At 34.3% G+C, this 22,323-nt stretch overlaps 1 protein-coding gene across 5 annotated transcripts in view; it reads right to left on the bottom strand.

The window, feature by feature from the left end:
- Positions 1–22,323, bottom strand: part of LOC136039284 (gamma-aminobutyric acid receptor subunit beta-like) — a 191,217-nt gene that overhangs the window by 100,672 nt on the left and 68,222 nt on the right. For all 5 annotated transcript variants that reach the window (XM_065722867.1, XM_065722866.1, XM_065722870.1 and 2 more), the window contains 2 exons: positions 8,330–8,475; positions 2,960–3,036 (listed from right to left, as the gene is read on the bottom strand). In XM_065722867.1, the coding sequence (XP_065578939.1) occupies positions 2,960–3,036; positions 8,330–8,460 (208 nt within the window). In that variant the 5' untranslated portion in view covers positions 8,461–8,475. The remainder of the gene's footprint in view (positions 1–2,959; positions 3,037–8,329; positions 8,476–22,323) is intronic.

Genomic DNA, 22,323 nt, shown 5'->3' with positions numbered 1-22,323 from the left:
TGAAAGTAAGGAGCGACATTAAAACTTAAAACGAACAGAAATTACTTCGTATATGAGAGGGGCTGCTTCCTCATCAACGCCCCACTCTTTACGCTAAAGTTTGACGCTTTCTCTCAACTCTTCTTTTTAAAACAGTAAAAAACTTTAGCGTAAAGAGCGGGGCGTTGATGAGGAAGCAGCCCCTTTCATATACGAAGTAATTTCTGTTCGTTTTAAGTTTTAATGTCGCTCCTTACTTTCAGTTGAAAAACTTGTTTTTTTTATTTAATTTCTGAACGTTTTTGAATCAATGCATGTTTTGATTTTGGCTCTCCGCAGAGAAATAATTAAAACGAAATTTGCATATTTTTTTTGGCTAAATGGCTTTCTCATAATTTTGATCGAATGATTTTGATAAAAAAAGAGCGGGGGAGGAAGTCTAGTTGCCCTCCAATTTTTTGGTCAATAAAAAAGGCAACTAGAACTTTTAATTTTTTACGAATCTTTTTATTAGTAAACGATATACGTAACTTATAAACTAGCTTACGTAAAAAATTTTTTATTCTCATGTTTTATTACACATATGAGAGGGTTCGCCCCCTCGTCAGTACCTCTCTCTTTACACTAAATCTTAAATTTTGGCCCAATTCATTAAGAATGAGCCCTTAATCACAAAAGCCGTAGAATAAATAGATGACATTACTAAAAATACTTTAGCGTAAAGAGCGAGGTATTAGGAGGAGGTGAGACCCTCATATGGGTATTAATTTCTGTTCGATTTAAGATTTCATGCTGCTCCTTACTTGCAGCTGAAAAAAACTTTTTCATATTTATTTTTTCATTGTTTTTTTTTTAAAATAATGCTAGTAAATCATGCGCTCCCTTCATGGAAATTTTCTTCCCCCATGACAAATTCCTCGATGGAAAGTTCCCCCGTATATCCCCCTCTTTTCAACCACTCCCCCCAACCAAGAAATCCTCCTGAAAACACCTGTACACTTCCCAATAACCATTACTATATGTAAGGACTGGTCAAAGTTTGTAACTTGTAGCCCCTCCCACGGTGACTGTGGAGGAATAAGTCGTCCTCAAAGACATAGTTATAAGGTTTATCGACTACGCTGAATAAAATGGCTATCTCAGAATTTTGATCCGTTGACTTTGGGAAAATAATTAGCCTGGGAGGGGGCCTAGGTGCCCTCCAATTTTTTTGGTCACTTAAAAAGGGCACTAGAACTTTTTATTTCCGTTAGAATGAGCCCTCTCGCAACATTCTCGGAAAACTGGGTCGATACGATCACCCCTGGGGAAAAAAACAAATAAACACGCATCCGTGATCTGCCTTCTGGCAAAAAATACAAAATTCCACATTTTTGTAGATAGGAGCTTGAAACTTCTACAGTAGGGTTCTCTGATTCGCTGAATCTGATGTGTAATTTTCGTAAAGATTCTATGACTTTTATGGGGTGTTTTCTCCTATTTTCTAAAATAGCACAAATTTTTCTCAGACTCGTAACTTTTGATGCGTAGTACTAAACTTGATGAAACCTATATATTTAAAATCAGCATTAAATTGGTATCAAAATTCCATTTTTTAGAGTTTTGGTTTCTATTGAGCCGAGTCGCTCCCGGCATCATTCCTGGAAAAAATAATTCATATCATGGCTACAGAAACAGTGCAACCTAGTAAAGAGTGAATTGTAGTACGTAGAGTATACAGTAACCAAAAGTCCTTAAAAACTCATCTTGAAAACAAATGTTTGATGAGGAACAGTTTACATTTATTTTAGGGATTAGCAATGGTAACTATTACATAGTTTCATTTTAGTAGTGAAAATTCGTTTGTAAAACAAATTTTCAGGAATATAGAAAAAGTACTAGGATCCCCTAAGAAATAATAAGTACACTTTTGCAATCGCCATTGTCACGGTTGAACGTTTTGAGCCCCCTCCCTATCTTCGAAAACAAGGAAAATCGCTTCTTTTTTCAAAAATAGCTGTAAAATGTCTTCCTTTTAACTTTTTTTCCCACCAGAAATAGCAGGGCAATGCAGGATTATACTTTGACTCTCTTACTCCACCGTTTCGGGAGTATAAGCTTGAACACAAGAACATTGTCGTGCAAAAAAAAAAATAAAAATTTCAACAGTCTCATTTTCAAAGTGATAGAACTAATTTGGAGATGTTCATTTTAAAAAACTGAAATTTTGGTCAAAACGTTCAGGTTGATCGTAAAAGGAAAGACTTACTATTGTCATTAAATTTCTATCTTACGTTTTAGAATGCTTTCCAAAAAATTGTATTTGTAAAAATTTGCACAAAATTTGGAACAAACTTGTCAAAAATTTGTATTTTAGAATAGGTTTTGTCTTCTTGAACTTAAATATAATTTTTAATCCCAACGGTGGACCGTAAAATCAAACATTAGTAATTATCAACCATCAATTATTGTCTTAGTTTTGAACGTTTTCTGAAAAATCCTGGTCAAGCGTTAGCAGAAATGGTAGGGTGATTAAAAGGGTGGTAGCCCCCCTAATACAAAGGATAATACGCATCATAAGGCGGGAGCAGGCCCTGAATATATAAGATATTTCTTTTGCTCGTCTTGAGTTTAAATTTCTGCTCGGTGCTTCAATCAGAAAAACTTTATTTTTTCTTGGTTTTAAATAGTCTAGTATAATATTTTAATATACAAAAATTGTCTTTCAAGAAGTGATATTTATTATTAGGGCAGGATTCATCGGAAAACTATTGCTCCTGGGCATTGCGTTTTTCTCTTTGTCTGGCCGATTAAATACTCGTCTATTCCCTTTCTGCAAAAAAGCGATTTATATTTGGTGGAAGAGGATAGCTTCGGAGTAATACAATAAAAGAAACCAGTTATAAATAAAATACTAGAAATGATAGGAAAACTTGTAATATCAACTTTTCTGGGAAGCAATAAGAATTTGACTAGCACGTAAAAATAAAACAAACATTACCTGCGTAATTTGGACGAACGCGTTTGTCGTAACCCTGCTGAAGGGAATTGAGAATTCCTGTGACATTAAAGGTCTCGCTAAAATAAGAAAAAAAAATCAGTTTTAAGTGTTGTTTAAAAAAATATTATCAGATGAAGTTAGACTTATGCAGATGATCATATGGAAAAATTCCGATTTTTTTTTTTTTTTTACTTTGTTTGCTCAAAGGATATTTTCCAAAATAAGGATTGCTAACGCAAAACGACGAAAGAACTCTTAGTCATTTTATGTTTAATTAAATGTATTTAATTATTTAGACAGGTTATTTAGGACAGATTATCTAGACATATTAATTATTAAATATTTAGGGTAATTATTTAGACAGATTTAATTAAGACTATCAAAATTTACGAAGAAAAATTATTCCTCATACTCAAATCTATAGACAAGTACAAAAGATACACTTCGAGCATTTTGCTTATTTCCACCATTTTGTCTCACAAAACAATAGTCTTGTCAGTAATTATTTCATTAGAATTTTGTTTTACAGGAAGGAAGCCTTAGAAGTAATTTCTAGTTGAACACTTTCAGATTTTCCATGATGTATCATTTTGATCGTCATGGATAAGGGGATTTGCTCCCAAACCTATCTTCATTTAAATAAAAACAAAGACGAGGAGCATGGAGCTCAAAATCAGATCGAACAAAACCATATGCAGGGTGACATCGAACTCACCACGTCTGACCAAGGTTGCATTAAATTGAACAGACCTTAGTTAACTAATTAAATAAAAAATACGTTTTTTTAACTGCAAGAAAGGAGCGACATTATAATTAAAACCAACGGAAATTATTCCACACATGAAAGGGGTTGTCTCCTCTTCAACGTCTCGTTCTTTACGCTAAAGTTTGACTCTTCTCACAACTCTAATTTTTAAAACAATAAAAAGCTTTTAGGGGTTAAAAAAAAGTCCAACTGTGATCCACCGATTTCTTTCGATCCTCAACGATTGACTTTGATTGACGTTATTTCAAAGGCAGTAAAACATATTTTCCTTCTCTGTCGGCTTTTCCTATTTGCGTCTTAGAATTTATCTCCCACTTTACAAAACGAGAACTTCTTGCCCATTTAGTCATGGGAACCCCTCAGCTTGTGCGGACTACTTCCCTTGAGATTCGAGTTAAATACACATCTGCAAGTGTCATGATCAATAAATTTCGTTTAGGGAATTAAAAAGTTTTTGCTGAAAGAGTTTCCTATTATACTATCCCAAAAGTGGTAGGGGTACTGCTTAAAAGGGCAAGAGGAAAAAGTTTTCTTAAGAGCTTGTGCATTTATACTGATACAATTATTACTTTCACTTCTTTTGACTTTGGCAAAAATTAAACTAAAAAAAAAATATTGAGGGTGCACTTTCATTTACACCCTGTTAGTGTAATATTTTTTCATATTCACAAGCTAATTTGTAAAGCTTCAAGGTTTTTTATCAGTTTTGTCATTTTTATTAGTATTATATAAGAGTTATGGGTAGAGACCTTGTTGTGGAAAGTGTGCAGTCTGTTACATCTAGCAAGCCTGATGCAGAAACTCTTGTCGGGGTCTTTCAGAACGGCGACAAATCTCTTTTGGCGACAATCAGGAGCCTCTCTCACCTCGGTATTCACCTCCCACTCACATAATATATATATATATATATATATATATATATATATATATATATATATATATATATATATATATATATATATACTAGCTGTTGGGGTGGCGCTTCGCGCCACCCCAACACCTAGTTGGTGGGGGCGCTTCGCCCCCCCCCCAAGCCCCCCCGCGCGCGTAAGTCGTTACGCGCCATATTAGTTACGCGCCATTGTAGTTGTGTCCCTATGTCCCACCTGTGAATATATATATATATATATATATATATATATATATATATATATATATATATATATATATATATATATATATATATATATATATATATATATATATATATATATATATATATATATATGTTTTTAACTACGTAAAACTTGCGAATATACAACATTCTTTGCTGTCCCATTGTCTGTGCATATAAATAGATTGTCAGGTTTACCGACTCTTGAACATGCAACATATAATGGTCCATGGGAAAACAATCCGTATTCAGATCTATACCTCATGATTCTAATGATTGCCCTTGAGCTTTGTTGATGGTGATTGCTAATCGACCATTCCCTGAGTCGCCATCGTCATTTATATATCCCCCTGTGCACCCCGGCGTCCCCTTTTTAGTTATGTCCCTGTGTCCCGGTCGTCATTTATATTCCCTGTGTCCCGGTCGTCATTTGTGTCCCGGTGTCCCAGTCTGTGATTTCTCTTTGAGCGTCCCGGGCGTCATTTATATTCCTTGTGTCCCGGTGTCCCGGTCGTCATTTATATCCCCCTGTGCCCCCGGCGTCCCCGTTGTAGTTGTGTCATTTATATTCCCTGTGTCCCGGTCGTCATCCCGGTATACATTCGTTTTTGAATTGGTATATGATGAAATAAATTTTTAATTTTTTCCCTTTTTTTCCTTTTAGTTTTTTTTTATTGGTTTTGACTTTTTTTAGGTTTTTTAGTTTCTTTCTTTTTCTTTTTAGTTTTTTTTTGAAGTTTTTATCTTTTTAGTTTTTTTACTTTTATTTATATTTTTTTAGTTTTCTTTTTCTCCTTTATTTTTCAGTTTTTTTCCTTTTTTTAGTTTTTTTTTCTTTTTTGGTTCTTATAGTTTTTACCTTTTTAGTTTTTTTTAGTTTTTTAGATTAAATTTTTTTTTAGTTTTTCACCTTTTTTCTTTTCAGTTTTTTATTGGTTTTTACCTTTTTTTTAGCTTTTTTATTTTTTTTTCGTTTTTCCTTTTTACTTTATTTTTAGTTTTTATCTTTTTTATTTTTTTTATGTTTATTTTTAATTTCATTAGTTTTCTTTTTCTCTTCTATTTTTCAGTTTTTTCCTTTTTTTAGTTTTTTTTAGTTTTTAGTTTTTTAAGTTTTTTCCTTTTTTTAGTTTCTTTAGTTTTTTTAGTTTTTCGGCTGTTTTATTTTTTTATTAGTTTTTATTTTTTTTTGTAGTTTTTGCCTTTTAGTTTTTTCAGTTTTTTTTTTAGTTTTTAGTTTTTTACCTTTTTTAGCCTAACCAGGATTTGAACCTGGGACCTTCATTCTCCGTTCTGACACCCTCTCTCACTGAGTGACTACTCCAGCATGTTCATTTTGGTGTTTTAAATGGTATATTATTAACCAAATTAATGTGTTTTACAATATACTAAGCATCGTCATAACAAAAATGACGACAACTAATTTCATGACGTCAGCCGACACAAAAACATGACGTCACCTGATCCACGATCCACAGATCCACAGACAACTTATTTTTATATATATAGATATATATATATATATATATATATATATATATATATATATATATATATATATATATATATATATATATATATTACCTATAACAGTTTCTTGCACTATTTTCAAATTATTTGAGTCAGTTATTTTGGATGAAGTTGTTTCTAAATGTTATGTCCCACTCCACCAGTTTGATTACCAAAAAGGTATTAGCCAGGAGCATGCCCTTTTTGCTTTAATGAATGTTCTTGCTGATGCAGAAAGAAGTAGATCCCATATTATCCTTTGTTCCTTAGTTGTTGCTCGAACTTTCGATTCTTGCAATTTTTCCTAAGTTTTACTTGAAGTTAATAAAAGACGGGTAAATTTGGGTATAGTAAAATGCCTTCTGTATATGTACCAATACCTTAAGGGGAAGTTAGAGGCAGGATCTTCCCTTTTTGATGTTTTGAAAGGAGTCCGACCTCACCGTCTTTATTTAATAACTCTGTTTTACATCCACAAAATTCTGTTAATTTTAGTTGTATTTACCGTGGATTTAATTTGTCATTAACGACTTTTGCAGATGGCGTATTGAATTTAAGGCGTACTTTTATTGGACGTGAAAATGCGTTTCATCAGCTTTGTAATGAATATAAGGATACTAGGCATTCTTTCAATGTAGAAAAACTGCGGTTGTAGCTTTCATTTTAAAGACACAGATGGTCCTACTTTTTCGGAGAATATCTGTTCGTAGAGTATATTTCCGTTATGTTAATTCCTTCTCAGTCGCCCTCCTTGGACTAGAAATAGCTACTTAATGAATAAAGTCCGTCTAGTTTCGCCTATATGTGTTCTTGATTAAAGGCTACATGATTCTCCTTCTTCTGTGTCGATAGTATCTCAGCCTTGGTCACCATTATTTATTTGATTGTCTGTTGGTGTTGATTTGTATTTATCTATACCTTTTTTCTCTCTTATTACTCACTCTTGAGGGCGCTAGGCCCTTTTTTTGGAAAAGATTAGTTATAAATAAATTGAATTGAAAATCTAGTTCTGTAACTTTATCACTCTTTAGCACTTTCTCAAAATGTTCTGCCCGTCTCTGTTTAACTCTTTCCTTGTCAATAATTGTGACCGTATTAATATCTTTACCTGGGATAAGTCCAGATTGGCTATTTGCTCTGAATTTGTTAATATGCCAGTACAACATTTTACCATTGTACCGTGTAGCTGAATCGTCCAGATCTTCAACAATTTTATCCACGGCTTTCAATGCACGCCTAATTAATTCTTATTTTAGTATTTGTTGCCAATTTCCTCACTTTCCTCTTATTTTCACGTGACCTGCCCTTCAAATAATTCTTGTACAAGCCCTTCTTTCTCTGTGTTAAATATTTTTAATAAAAATACTCGCTGCGTTCCTAACTTTCTTCCCTAAGACACCATCAGCTACTTCACAAATTATTTTACTGAAACTCCTCCATCCATCTTCTACATTGTTAAACTTTAAACTCTCTATTTTGGCATTCAACTGTTCCTGAAAATTTTCTTTCGGATTCCCATTTTGGAGTCTATCAGCATCATAGCTTCCTGAAAGGTAGGTACCCTCTCAAAATTTTTGTTTTAGATTAACGCTTCTGTATGACGATCTTTACTTTTAAAATCAAAAACAGCACTTCAATATACCCTAATATTTAGAGAAAACAAAATAGTTAACGTGAAAACCTCAAACAATTTTTCTGCTTTAACTTAATTTACTAATTTACTGTCACTTATTTCTACAACTGAATAATTTCCTTTTAACTTAATGATACAATGATATCATTTTAATTATATCTTCTTAAATTGACCATGCTGATCAAAATCGAAAGTGTCATTTGATAAAGTGCGTAGGAAAATTATATTTGATAAGGGTAAAATACTTTGAACTTTGCCTGATTTAGGACAACTGAATAAATTAAGCTTTTGAAATAAAACAAATAAGAATAAACTAGTGTTTTACTTGTAAGTATCAAATTAATTTACCTTGAGCCTCTCTGGTTACCAGACGAGAAGTTAGTGAGGGCAGAAAAGATAATGAAGATACAAAACGGGGAAACTAAAGGGTCTATATTCCATTGCTGCAAATAGTAAATTAGTCTTTTTAGAGTCTCCATCAGGTTGACACAAATCTGAAAAATAGTTGTTGCTTTAAGAGAATGTTTTTGCTAAGTCTATTGAAATTTAATTTGATACTAAAACAGACATTTCCAAGAAAAGCAAATTCTGATAATAACACTAATTAATCCGACAGTAGCCCACACGAGAATTCGAACTTCAAATTAATCTGCAACTTCAAGATGATGGAAAGCTGTATCTCTCCCGCAGTCTACCATTCCTAGTCCAAGGAGGAACCCAAACAAGGAACTTTAAATATCCGAATTAAGCCCTCCTGATTTCTATTTTACCAGATTGGTTAAAAATATCCCAGAAAGGAACTAGGTATAGAACATGAGGGAGAGAAATAGCTTTGTTTACTTTCGCAAGGTGGCGTTTACTAAGGATCAGCTGTGATCCAACTGCGCCACTATACTGCATTCCGGATTTTACATTCGCTTCAAATGAAAAAAATAATTCCTATAAATGAATAACCATTAATATATATATATATATATATATATATATATATATATATATATATATATATATATATATATATATATATATATATATATATATATATATATATATATATATATATGATATATACAGATATAATGGAAAGACGAAAATAGTTTGTATTTTCCGTAGCTCTATTTGCTAATTAAATAAGAAAAACAAGTTTTTTCAACTGAAAGTAAGGAGTGACATCAAAACTTAAAACGCACAGAAATTACTTCGTATATGAAAGAGGCTAATTCCTCATCAACGCCCCGTTCTTTACGCTAAAGTTTGACTCTTTCTCTCAATTCTTCTTTCTAAAACAGTAAAAAACTTTAGTGTAAAGAGCGGGGCGTTGATGAGGAAGCAGCCTCTTTCATATACGAAGTAATTTCTGTGCGTTTTAAGTTTTGATGTCACTCCTTTCTTTCAGTTGAAAAAACTTCTTTTTTTTATTTAATTTCTGAACGTTTTTGAATCAATGCATGTTTTGATTTTGGCTCTCCGCAGAGGAATAATCAAAACGAAATTTGCATATTTTTTTTTTTTGGCTCAATGGCTTTCTCATAATTTTGATCGAATGATTTTGAGAAAAAAAGAGCTGGGGACGAAGCCTAGTTGCCCCCCGATTTTTTGGTTAATTAAAAAGGCAACTAGAACTTTTAATTTTTTACGAATCTTTTTATTGGTAAAAGATTTACGTAACTTATAAATTAGCTTACTTAAAGAACTTTTGTATTCTCATGTTTTTATTACATATATGAGGGGATTCGCCCCATCGTCAGTACCTCGCTCGTTACACTAAAGCTTAAATTTTATCCCAATTCATTAAGAATGACCCCCTGAATCACAAAAGCCGTAGAATAAGTAGTTGAAATTACCGAAAATACTTTAGCGTAAAGAGCGAGCTATTAGAAGGAGGTGAGCCCCTCATATGGGTAATAATTTCTGTTTGTTTTAAGTTTTATTGCTGTTCCTTACTTCCAGCTGAAAAAGCTTTTTCACTTTTATTTTTTAATTGTTTTTTTTTAAATAATGCTAGTAAATCCTGCTCTCCCTTCATGGAAATTTTCTTCTCCCATTACAAATTCTCGAAGGAAAGTTCCCCCAGCATATCCCCCTCTTCTCAACCCCTCCCCCAAACCAAAAAAATCCTCCTGAAAACGCCTGTATCAAACAGTTCGTGGTAACGAACTGTAGTAAGGAGCGACCCGGCTCAATAGTAACCAAAACTCTAAAAAATTGAATTTTGATGTCAATAGTTACATCAAAAGAATCGCATTTTAATGCTGATTTTAAATATATAAGTTTCATCAAGTTTAGTCTTAACCATCAAAAGTTACGAGCCTGAGAAAATTTGCCCCATTTAGGAAAATAGGGGGAAACACCCCCCTAAAAGTCGTAGGATCTTAGCGAAAATGACACCATCAGATTCAGCGTATCAGAGAACCCTACTGTAGAAGTTTCAAGCTCCTATCTACAAAAATGTGGAATTTTGTATTTTTTGCCAGAAGACAAATCACGGGTGCGTGTTTATTTGTTTGTTTGTTTTTTTTTTTTTTTCTTTTCCCCAGGGGTCATCGTATCGACCAAGTGGTCCTAGAATGTCGCAAGAGGGATCATTCTAACGGAGATGAAAAGTTCTAGTGCCCTTTTTAAGTGACCAAAAAAATTGGAGGGCATCTAGGCCCCCTCCCACGCTCATTTTTTTCCCAAAGTCAACGGATCAAAAATTTTGAGATTGCCATTTTGTTCAGCATAGTTGAAAACCATAATAACTATGTCTTTGGGGATGACTTACTCCCCAACAATCCCTGGGGGAGGGGCTGCAAGTTACAAACTTTGACCAGTGTTTACATATAGTAATGGTTATTGGGAAGTGTACAGACGTTTTCAGGGGGATTTTATTTTGTTTGGGGGTGGCGCTGAGGAGAGGGGGCTATGTTGGAGGATCTTTCCTTGGAGGAATCTGTCATGGGGGAAGAAAAATTCAATGAAAAGGGCGCAGGATTCTCTAGCATTACTATAAGGAAACAATGAAAAATAAACATGAAAACGTTTTTTTCAAATGAAAGGAAGAAGCAGCATTGAAACTTAAAACGAACAGAGATTATTACGCATATGAGGGGTTCTAAAAATACTTTAGCATAAAGAGCGAGGTATTTAGGAGGAGATAAATACCTCGCTCTTTATGCTAAAGTATTTTTAGTAATTTCAACTATTTATTCTACGGCCTTTCTGATTCAGGGGTCATTCTTAAAGAATTGGGACAAAACTTACGATTTAGTGTAAAGAACGAGGTATTAACGAGGGTACAAACCCCCTCATATACATAATAATAATTAAAGAATATAAAAGTTTGTTACGTAAGTTAATTCTAAAGTTACGTATATTTTTTGCTAATAAAAAAATTCGTTAAAATTAAAATTAATTGTTGCCTTTTTATGTAACGGAAAAATTGCATGGCAACTAGGCCTCCTTCCCCATCCCATATTTCTCAAAATCGTATGATCAAAACTAAGAGAAAGCCATTTAGCCAAAAAAGGAATTAATATGCAAATTTCATTTGAATAGTTTACGTGTGGAGAGTCAAAATCAAACATGCATTAATTCAAAAACGTTCAGAAATTACATAAAAAAAAACTAGTTTTTTTTAACTGAAAGTAAGGAGCGACATTAAAACTTAAAACGAACAGAAATTACTCCGTATATGAAATAGATTGTTCCCTCCGCAATCCCTCGCTCTTTACGCTAAAGTTTGACTCTTTGCCACAATTCTGCTTTTTAAAACAATTAAAAGCTTTAGCGTAAAGAGCGAGGGATTGCGGAGGGAACAATCTATTTCATATACGGAGTAATTTCTGTTCGTTTTAAGTTTTAATGTCGCTCCTTACTTTCAGTTAAAAAAAACTAGTTTTTTTTTATGTAATACTTCCAAATAACCATTACTATATGTAAGCACAGGTCAAAGTTTGTAACTTGTTGCCCCTCCCACTGGGACTGTGGGGGAGTCAGTCGTCCCCAAAGACATAGTTATAAGGTTTTTCGACTACGCTGAATAAAATGGCAATCTCAGAATTTTGATCCGTTGACTTTGGGAAAATAATTAGCGTGGGAGGGGGCCTAGGTGCCCTCCAATTTTTTTGGTTACTTAAAAAGGGCACTAGAACTTTTCATTTCCGTTAGAATGAGCCCTCTTGCAAAATTCTAGGACAACTGGGTCGATACGATCACCCCTGGGGGAAAAAAAAACAAACAAAAAAACAAAAAAACAAATAAACACGCATCCGTGATCTGCCTTCTGGCAAAAAATGCAAAATTCCACATTTTTGTAGATAGGAGCTCGAAACTTCTACAGCAGGGTTCTCTGATACGCTGAATCTGATGGTGTGATTTTCGTTAAGATTCTATCACTTTTAGGGGTTGTTTCCCCCTATTTTCTAAAATAACGCAAATTTTCTCAGACTCGTAACTTTTGATGGGTAAGACTAAACTTGATGAAACTTATATATTTAAAACCAGCATTAAAATGCGATTCTTTTGATGTAGCTATTGGTATCAAAATTCCATTTTTTAGAGTTTTGGTTACTATTGAGCCGGGTCGCTCCTTACTACAGTTCGTTACCACGAACTGTTTGATAAGGTTTTTTTTATTCAAATTAGAGAAGAATCTAACGAACGTGACATAACGTACTTAACAAAAAGGCAAAGAAAACATGTATTTTTTAACCCAAGTTGCTAATAAAGTTTCTTTTGAGTTCAAACAAAAGGAATGAGTACCTAAAAAATTATGAGTTGGGATGCCACTTCTCTCTTACCCCCTTTTGCCTGAGTACCATTTGCACATTCAATGAAAGTAAAGGGACTGTTTCAAATAATGTCATTTAATATTTTTGTTAAGCAAGCAACCTTCTCTCAATCTGAATAAAATGGACACTGTCAACAGTTTTGAACCTATTGACAATGAAAGACAATGAACAGGAGCTCAAAGTCCCCGAAACAGCTCATTTCCTAATGCCAATACACGCTAACGCCATTCAAAGCGCGTAGACATTTATAGCTGGTGAAACGCTGGCAAACGACCATCAGCATAAAGCTAAGCAGCTCTGACATCGCGAGACAGACTATATTAATGTAGACGTTCACTCTCCTCTCTCACCATTATGATGATAATGGATAGCTTTTCGTTTCGATCCGAAGCCATTTTCTAAGGATTTCAGGATCCTTCTTATAGCCCATCAATTTTCAGTATCGGCAATAGTTTTCATTTCGTAGTAGAATGTTACCCACTGTATGCATTATATTGTACCTGTTGTTGGCAAAAAGTATATCCCCCTGAAGTAGCACTACAAGTGCAGAGGAGAAATGCTCTCTCTTTTAGTCCATTCAGCCTTCTATGCATTGACTTCTCAGCATTGCCTGAGCATTCCACAATATGGGAAGATCTATTTTGAGATTTTATTTTAACTGGTTTCAATCAGAATAATGGGACTTCATTTGTCTAGACTTGTCAGCCGTAATAGTAATTCTTCTACAGTATTTAAGAATGGCTATTGCAGCGACAATAAATACGTTCAATTTGCTTATCTTTTTTATTTGCTTCCGTAACAAATAGTTTAAGAGTCTGTGCCACGCCGCTTCTTGACAAAGGCCTGCATCTTTCATTACAGGCAGTAATTATGCGCCATTTGCAGTTCCTACAGCTGAAACTTTGGCTTTGAATCTTTCATTTTTCTGAAACCTCTTTTAAAATGGAGCAGAAACGAGTGTGGCCATTATATTTGTTTATGCGAATAGTTCCCTCTCATTAAAAATAAAATTTTAGCCATTGTAATACACTATTAATTAATTAATTCATTTATCTATTTAATGACCCAACAAAAATACAAGGCATGACGATGGAGTATAAAAAAAAGAAAATTAAAATCAATATAATTCCAAAAACAGGAGCAAATACGGACAAACTAAAACTCAAATAGACAAAACATTTTGGTAAAGTAAGCCACTCCAAGGGTCGTAAACCTCTTTAAATGAATCGTACAAATAAACACTATATAAAATGATAATAATCCAGCAAAAGGAATAAGAAAACTAGCATTAAAACAAAAATCCTTCCAAGGGTGGTTCGACTGATAATCTGTTAGCTTGGAAAAAATTTTATCTGCAACATCAACATGATGGCAAGCTGTATCTCTCCCGTAGTCTACCATTCCTAGTCCATGGAGGAACCCAAACAAGGAACTTTAAATATCTGAATTAAGCCCTCTTAATTTTTATTTTACCAGATTGGTTAAAAATATCATAAAAAGGAACCAGGTATAGAACATGAGGGAGAGAAATAGCATTATTTACTTTCGCAAGGTGGCATTTACTAAGGATCAGCTGTGATCCATCTGCACCACTACACTCATTACGGATTGGACATTCGGTTCGGGCAATAAGTAATTTCCGAGTTGACTTTAGGGATGTACCAATAGGTAAAACAAGGTACACAAGCTCCTGCAGTGGTACAACATCAGAATCTCCCAGATTTACTCTATCAGGGGTTTCAGAACGGTTAGAATTAAATAAAACCACTTGAGACTTAGCCACATCTAAAGAAAGACCAATCTCCTTATAATTCTTAGCAATCTCCCTAAAACTTTTTCTAAGCTAATCACAGTCCTACTTAGGTTAAGAACGTCACCCGCATAACAAAACACAGACACACTAACCCCGTTCAATATACAGCAAGGCGATAAATCCCCTTGGGCTCTTAGGGTTGCGCTATTATATACAGTAGGAGAGGTAATGGCCTCTTGTTTAAATAGGATATTCATGTGGAGTTCTGAAGGAAGAAGCGAAGATCCAATCTTTAAACGTACTCGGAGGTGTCAATATATACAATAAAGAGGTTGAACTACACACTTTTTTATAACTCAAGCATAGCCTGAGAATGAATTAGAGAGCCGAAGGCATTACTAATGTCATATGCGCCAACGGCCAAAGGGCTACCTGACCTTTCAGCATCCTTTAGTACTGTACATAAACTCCATAAAGTGTGGTAACAACCAAGACTGCGATTAAAACCCAAACTGAAAGACACATAGTTGTCAAATATGTTCAAATATATATGTTCAATATATGTTCAATATATGTTCAAATATATATGCCAAATATATGTTCAATAATCAATAACTGAAAATCTTCGAAAATAAACTAGAAACTCTAATGGGCCTATAAGATAATCATTGAGAAAGTGGTTTCCCTTTCTTCCAACACCAACACATAAGCAATCGGGAAACAACTCCTACTGTAAAAATCATCTGGAAAAGTAAAGCCAAAAAGGTAATCACTGGCAAACTCAAAATGGTGAACACAATTCCCATCCGACCCTCAAGAAAACTTCTTTTTAAGCTTCGGTATAACTCCTTAATCAAATTACCTCCAATGATTACCTGTATAGATCTAGCTCGACTGTTCAAAAAACTCCCAATTTCATCATCCAAATTTTTAGCCTGCGAACTATCAGGGGCTTTAAATTAGGCAGAAAAACCAGCCACCCCCTCAGACTCAGATATTTTTAAAGCACTAAAATCAGTAGATCGCCTGGTGCGAGACTATCAAAGCAAGTTTGGATCGTCAGTGGTTTTTGCCGCCAGTTCAGCTTTGATATTGGTAGCCTAATCAAGGAAGGCTTTACAAAAAGTTGTAAACTTTTTACCCGTGAAAACCCTTTTACCCCCTACCCGTGGAAAACACCCCCTCCCGCGAAAATAACCCCCAGAAAATTCCTCCCGGAAAAAACCTCTCCCCAGGAAAAATGTCCCCCGGAAAATACCTCCTCCCGTGGAAAAACCCAGAAAATACCCTCCGTGGAAAATATCCCCTGTGAAAAATACCCCCCTGGTAAATACCTACCCAGAAAATACCTTCGCGTGGAAAATAAGGCGTTCCAAATTTGAGAATTTAATTTGAGATTTGTTTTTTTTTTTATTCCATACGGGAAGAAATTTTGGTACTTGTGTATTATCCGCAACTCACTCACGTTTACGCTAAGTAAAACTTGAGAACAAACCAATTTCTTCGTTAGTTTCTTTCAGCTTAGCGGAGACAAGACAAAGAAAAGCGACAGAATAGATGGGGAATATATAATTTAGAATCTATATTTGCACATAAGTGGGGGGGGGGGTAAAGTCTATGGAGATTTTGAAGCCAGGAAACAATTCTTACTTAGTAATGTGCAGAATGATTGTACCTGACACATTTTGCATACAGACCCGCTACAATTTACCCCCTCCCCTCCTAATTTGCAAATATATAGCCCAAATATGTGTCTAAAGTAACGAAGAAACAAGCGAAGAAATCGATTTATTCTCGGGTTTTACGTATCGTAAACTTGAGTGAGTGGCGTATAATGCACAAGTACCGCAATTTTTCATGGGGAGGGAGACGATTTTCCCCGTCTCCCTTACCATGCCATATGTTACATGCCATTAATCGAATTTCCCAATAAAAAAAAAACGATCAGAAATTAAACTTAAAGTAAACGAGTTTTTTCAATTGAAAGTAAGGCGCAACATCAAAACTTAATACGAACAGGAATTATTACGCACATGAGAGGAGTTGCCCCTTCAACAAGACCATATTGTTTACGCTATAGTTTAGACTTTTTGTCCTAATTCTTTATGAACGATTCCGGAAACATGCAGTTCGTTTAGTTTTATTAAAGCTTCTTCAATAAGCTGTTTTCTAAAATTCTATAAAGAGAAACTTTAGCGTAGAGACTGAAGTCTTGAGGAGGAGGCAATCCCTTTCATATGCGTAATAGTTTCTGTTCGTTTTATGGTTTGAGATTGCTCCTTTGTTTCAGTTGAAAACTTTTTTTTTTATTACTTACAGACAGTATTTTTAATCGAAAAGATACGGATAAAGTTTTTAAAGGAAAATAAAGACCCTCTCTAAACCAAAAATGTGTTGATATAAAGTCAGAATGTTCATTTGAAAAAAATTCTACAAAACAAGTTTGTCAAAGAATAGTAAAGAGCCCCGTTAAGCCAAAAATGAGTAGAAATAAATCCAAATAATTTTCTAAGCGTAAAATTACCTCAAATCGCTATCAATAAATGAATTAAACCAAAAACAAACGGAAACTGGATCTACGTTGCATGGGCACCGTGAGGTCTTACGGTAATCTTTTTTCGGCATCACCGAGTAAAGTGCTGTGAGAGCAACGCTTTGGTTTTTTTCCTCGATTTGATTAAACGCTTAAGTGGTTAATATGTTAGGATCTTAAAATAAATACTAGGTAAACCAAATCGTAAAAGTTTCAAACCCGTCATTGCACCTAGGAAAAGTTGCAAACCCCTTACCACTGACGATGATTGTAGCCTAACAGTCGAATATTACTTACAAGTCCCCTACATGTCTTACCACTGGAACCAAATTGGTATTGCCATTAAATACACCGGAAACAAATAATAGGTAAACCAACTAGCAAAAGTTGATAATCCCTCATTGCCGAAGATGATTATGAGCTAAACAGCCGACTGTTGCTTAAAACTCTCCTATATGTCTCACAATTGGTATCGGCCTATTTTTGGTTTCAGTGTGTCTCTTACTACTGAAGTTGCCAACCCCTTTAAACTTTTAAACTGGTATATCTCGTAAAGAAATTTTTCTACCAAAAGTAGATGACATACATTTTGATCAGCTTATCAAGAGCTATTGACTGCCGTTTAAAAAGATCAATCTGTCTCAGTTCAAAAGTTGACTCTTTTGCCGTAAGCCAAGTTTCCAACTTCATTATTTAGAAAGTAGCAAAGGATAAACTCTAAGTTTATTTAGCAATGAGAGAACTTTTAAAGTTTAAGAGGCACATCTGATACCATTTCTGTATCAGCCTATTTTTGGTTTCATTGTGTACCTTACTACCGAAGTTGTCAACCTCTTTAAACTTTCAAACTGGTATATCTCATGAAGGAATTTTTCTACCAAAAAAAGGATGACATATATTCTGATCAGCTCATCAAGAGCTATCGACTGCCGTCAAAAAAATCTAACGTCATTACTTAGAAAGGAGCAAAGGATAAACTCTAATTTCCTTAGCAATAAGAGAACTTTTAAGTTTTAAGAGGCTCATCTGATACCATTTTTCTACCGTAATCCCAAGTGCGAAAACCAAATGATAAGATCAGCTGAAATCATGAGCAGAAATGGGTAGAAACAAAAGCGAAAAACATCCTTTTTGTCCCCAGGCAAGAGTTCTACAAAGCTTTCCAAAATGCTTAGTCATATTCATCAATCCGGCCTAAGGTCCACACTTTCTGTAAAAATCGCAGAGGTTAGACCTTTACCACTTTCTAGCAATAAGCTGAAATCGGGGTGCTAGGAAAAAACAACAAACCACAAAACCAAAGTGTTGCTCTTGCAAAACAATTACAAAAATACCGATTCTAACTCAAAACAAGCAAAAATTAACATGAGTAGGACTGAGAACCCCCACACCTCCTCAAGACCAGAACATAATTTGCACTTTACTGAAAACAAAATAAATCTTAAATGTTTTTAATGTTTTGACTTTAAAAAATGAAGAAGTATTAAGACTATAAGATATGAATATCAGAATATGTATATCAAACTGACAATACATGGTTATATGTTTGTTTTTCTAGTAAAGTACACATTATGTTCTGATCTATAGATTGCATATAGATTGCAAAATCTTGCCTTTAGCAGGACTTATTACTTTTTATCGAAGCCTGTTTATATATAGATATTTTCAAAATTGCTAACCAATATGTTTTAAAAGTATGTTTGAATTAGGAAATGATATTCATACACATTTTACGAGACAGTCCAATATAATTCGTCGTCCGTTTGCTATTACCTTTAGATCTCAATTTTCTATTCGGCATCTTGGACCCCATACATGGAATTGTTTACCTACGACTTTAAGAAACATGGATAATTTTCGTAAATTTCGGCGGGAATTAAAGCTATTTTCCCTTAATATTTATGGTTTTTATAGTTGAGTTGACCTCAAGTGGAGCAAAGATGATGGTTTTGTTTTAAGTGATACTGTTCAAGTGTTCTTAGTTTCATTTTGTTTTGTGATTTTTGACGTGTAATCCCGTATCGATAGAAATGCAGGGTAATTGGATGTTTTTTTTTCTTTTCTTTTTTTCTTTTCTTTTTCTTTTCTTTTCTTTTCTTTCTGTATTGTAATTGCTGTTAATTTTTGGTTTTTGTTTATTTATTAATCGTGATTTGGGGTAGTTTTACACTTGGAAGATAAGAAAAACAAACTCGTAGAATTTGACAGCGCTTTTGTCTGTAAAAACTTAAACAATTAGAAATTGTTGGTTCCCAAAGCCTACATATTTTTTCTTCCTCTATTTTTTTTTTAATTTGGCACATACTACTTCCAAAAATTGCAAAAGTTTCTATGGAAGTCTTTTAAATAAATATGGATTTGTGTTTTTTCTAAGTTTTTAAGATCCGTTAGATTTGTAAGTTGCTCTTTTTCCCGTTTCTTGGCACTTTTCAACTAAACTAAAAAAACTCAAATAAAATTCTCAAATTTAGAAACTTTATTTTCTACAGGAGGAGGGGGGTTATTTTCCAGGGGATATTTTCCGGGAATAAACGCCTAGAACCCTTCCTTAGTTAGCTATTTCTAGTAGCTCTGCTATAGCAGAAGGGGTTATTTTCCCTTACTCAAATGAGCAAGCCCTAGATTAGTTAAAAAGGCTTGGAACTAATTTGGCCATCTCTCCCTGGCAGGGCTCCCCCTTTCTTGGGATTTTTTATTAAATGAATACTTTATGAAATAATTTTGTCACCTATCTTATTGCCCTGGACCTTCTTCTCTCTTCTTGCATCTCAGTTTATTTCTATTTTAAGATTGCTATAAGCTTTCTAGTATTCCCCTCAAAAATAGAATTGAAGCACCTGGATTCACTAGGAACACTATCAATAGTATTTAACATCATTCTTCCTGTACCATAATCAGCACAATAGCGATGCCTAAGTAAAGAACGATGTTGGCACAACGTATTATTTATTTTGGTTTTTGTTCAGACCAGGGCACTTCGTATCGGAGGAGCTATCGCAGAAACTTTGAAAATGGCTCATTCGAAAGGAGATTGAAGGGAATAGTGCCCTTTTTAATAGTCAAACGTGATTGGCAACTAACCCCCCTCTCACGCCCATCATTTTCCCAAATACGTTCAATCAAAATTCTGAGATAGCCATTTTGTTCAATGTAGTTGAAAGGTCTAGAAATTGTATATTTGAGCATGACAACCTCCCTACAGCCCTCATGGCAAGAGTTCTAAGTTATGGACTTGGAGGCATATAAGATTTTTTATAGAAAGCGTTGTCGTAAAAACCTCATAAAGGGCTCATTCGATGAGAAATCGAGAGGATTAGTGCTCTTTTTGATAGTTGACAGTGATTAGAGGGCAAATAACTCCCCTCCCACGCCCACCGTTTCCCCAAATACTTTCAATCAAACTTTTAGATAGCCATTTTGTTCAATGTAGTTGAAAGGTCCATAAATTATGTCTTTGAGGATGACAAACCCCCCGAATGTAGTCCATGCAAATAAACTGTTAATACAGACAATTAATTTAAAGCTTCGATCTACTTAAGGCTCTACAAACCTATCCGTAGTGGTATATAGTTTACGTCAGTTATTGGGTAGGACTGTCATCGGATCTTTCTGTAGATGGGAATGGCCAGAAGTCTCAAGAAGTGCATTTGTTGGCTCAAACATTATAATATTTTCAGACAAAGCCTGCAATATGGGTGCTGCAGTATGGCAGATTTTCCTCTGTTGTAGAATTATTGAAAGCGTACAAAACAAGATTCCATGTTTATGCTTACCCGCATAGAAGAGGAGGTTATGAGGGAGGCATCCCCTACAAAAAGGATTTGTTTGAAGATTTTCCTTGGAAAAGGTTCTTTCCTAATATTCCCTGATATCCTGAGACTTACTTCAAGAGATACAAACAGCAAGGTGCAACACTTATCAGTAGAAAAAAACGCAGTAAAAACGAAATCTGGACTGCAATATTCATCTACAGCACCTACTACTTGTAACGATAAGGATTCTGCAAAATTATGTAATTTTAATGAAATTATTTTTTAATCTATTAAAATTCGGCCTTTTGACGAACATGTGTGCAGTGAAATTCCAAACATAAAAGAATGGCAACAAAAATATTAAATCTTGTATAATATCCTATTATAATTTCCTATTTTTTAAACGAAGAAATTTTTCTACCAAAACGGCCGTATCAAATCATTCGTTGTAGATTACCAAAAAAAAGTTCATTTAGATGAATTTTCAAAGATGTCGTGCCTTCTTAAAGTAACAAAAGAACAGATCACATCAAAGCAAAATGCTTATTTATGGCATTTCCTCTTGCAAAACAACAATAATATTGTTTTCCAAAAATTCTTTTCTAGAAGGGAAATGTCTAAAGGCTGTTTCACAATTTTTTCTGTTAGAAAATATTTTCCTTACACGAGAACAGAAAAAAAAACAATGCCTTAAGGCTTTTTTGCTAATACTAACTACAGATACAAATAGGTTGTTTTTAGACGAAAGTAAAACAGTTCAAAATAGGGATGAAACCTTTTTATTGACAGTGAATAGATATAAAATTATTTAACTGGATATTTCTAACACATATACAGTGTTCATCATCAGCAGTAATGATGAACACTGTATTTTATCATTACAGTGTTCATCATTTCATCATTACATCATTAAAGACAAAATATATTGGAAAAACAATTTCGGCATCCAAAGTTTCATTCCGTAAGTACGTATATCTGCAAGTGAGAAAATGTAATTTCTAAATATCTCAAGAACAAGTAAGATACACATAAATTGATAGAGCCAATCAATAAAGCACGTCGAGTTTAGGAAGCTAGAGTAAAATCTAACAAAATGCCTCGTAACGCTTGTCACATTACCACAGCAACGTCCTTATTCAAAATTTAGATTTTTGTCGATCAAAAACACTTCTTAAAACTTGTATATATTAAACTGTTTTGCTCTAAATTATACCAAAGGCATGACAGATGTAAAATTTAGTTATTTATAATTTTAGTAAAAATGAGCAATTAAAAGTGAATTAACTCTGGTTTTGGTAATTTCTGTCGGACAAATCTTGATATATACCCAGATTGTTCTGGGTACCTGGATAACTGACCGTATTTCAAATAGTAGGCTGTACGAAAATGTAGTCCAATCCCGCTTTCCAGGGCTATAAGGAAAGAAAGGTTGAGATGGCTAGGCCACGCTCTGCGGATGAAAGATGACAGATTGCCGAAGACTTGCCTTTTCGGTCAACCTTCTAGGGTTAAACAGAAAGCAGGTCATCCTC

Source organism: Artemia franciscana, chromosome 19, assembly GCF_032884065.1.
Source record: "Artemia franciscana chromosome 19, ASM3288406v1, whole genome shotgun sequence".
Taxonomy (NCBI): Eukaryota; Metazoa; Arthropoda; class Branchiopoda; order Anostraca; family Artemiidae; genus Artemia; species Artemia franciscana.
The sequence above is the reverse complement of the archived record's forward strand: the minus strand, read 5'-3'. Positions and strand labels throughout refer to the sequence as shown.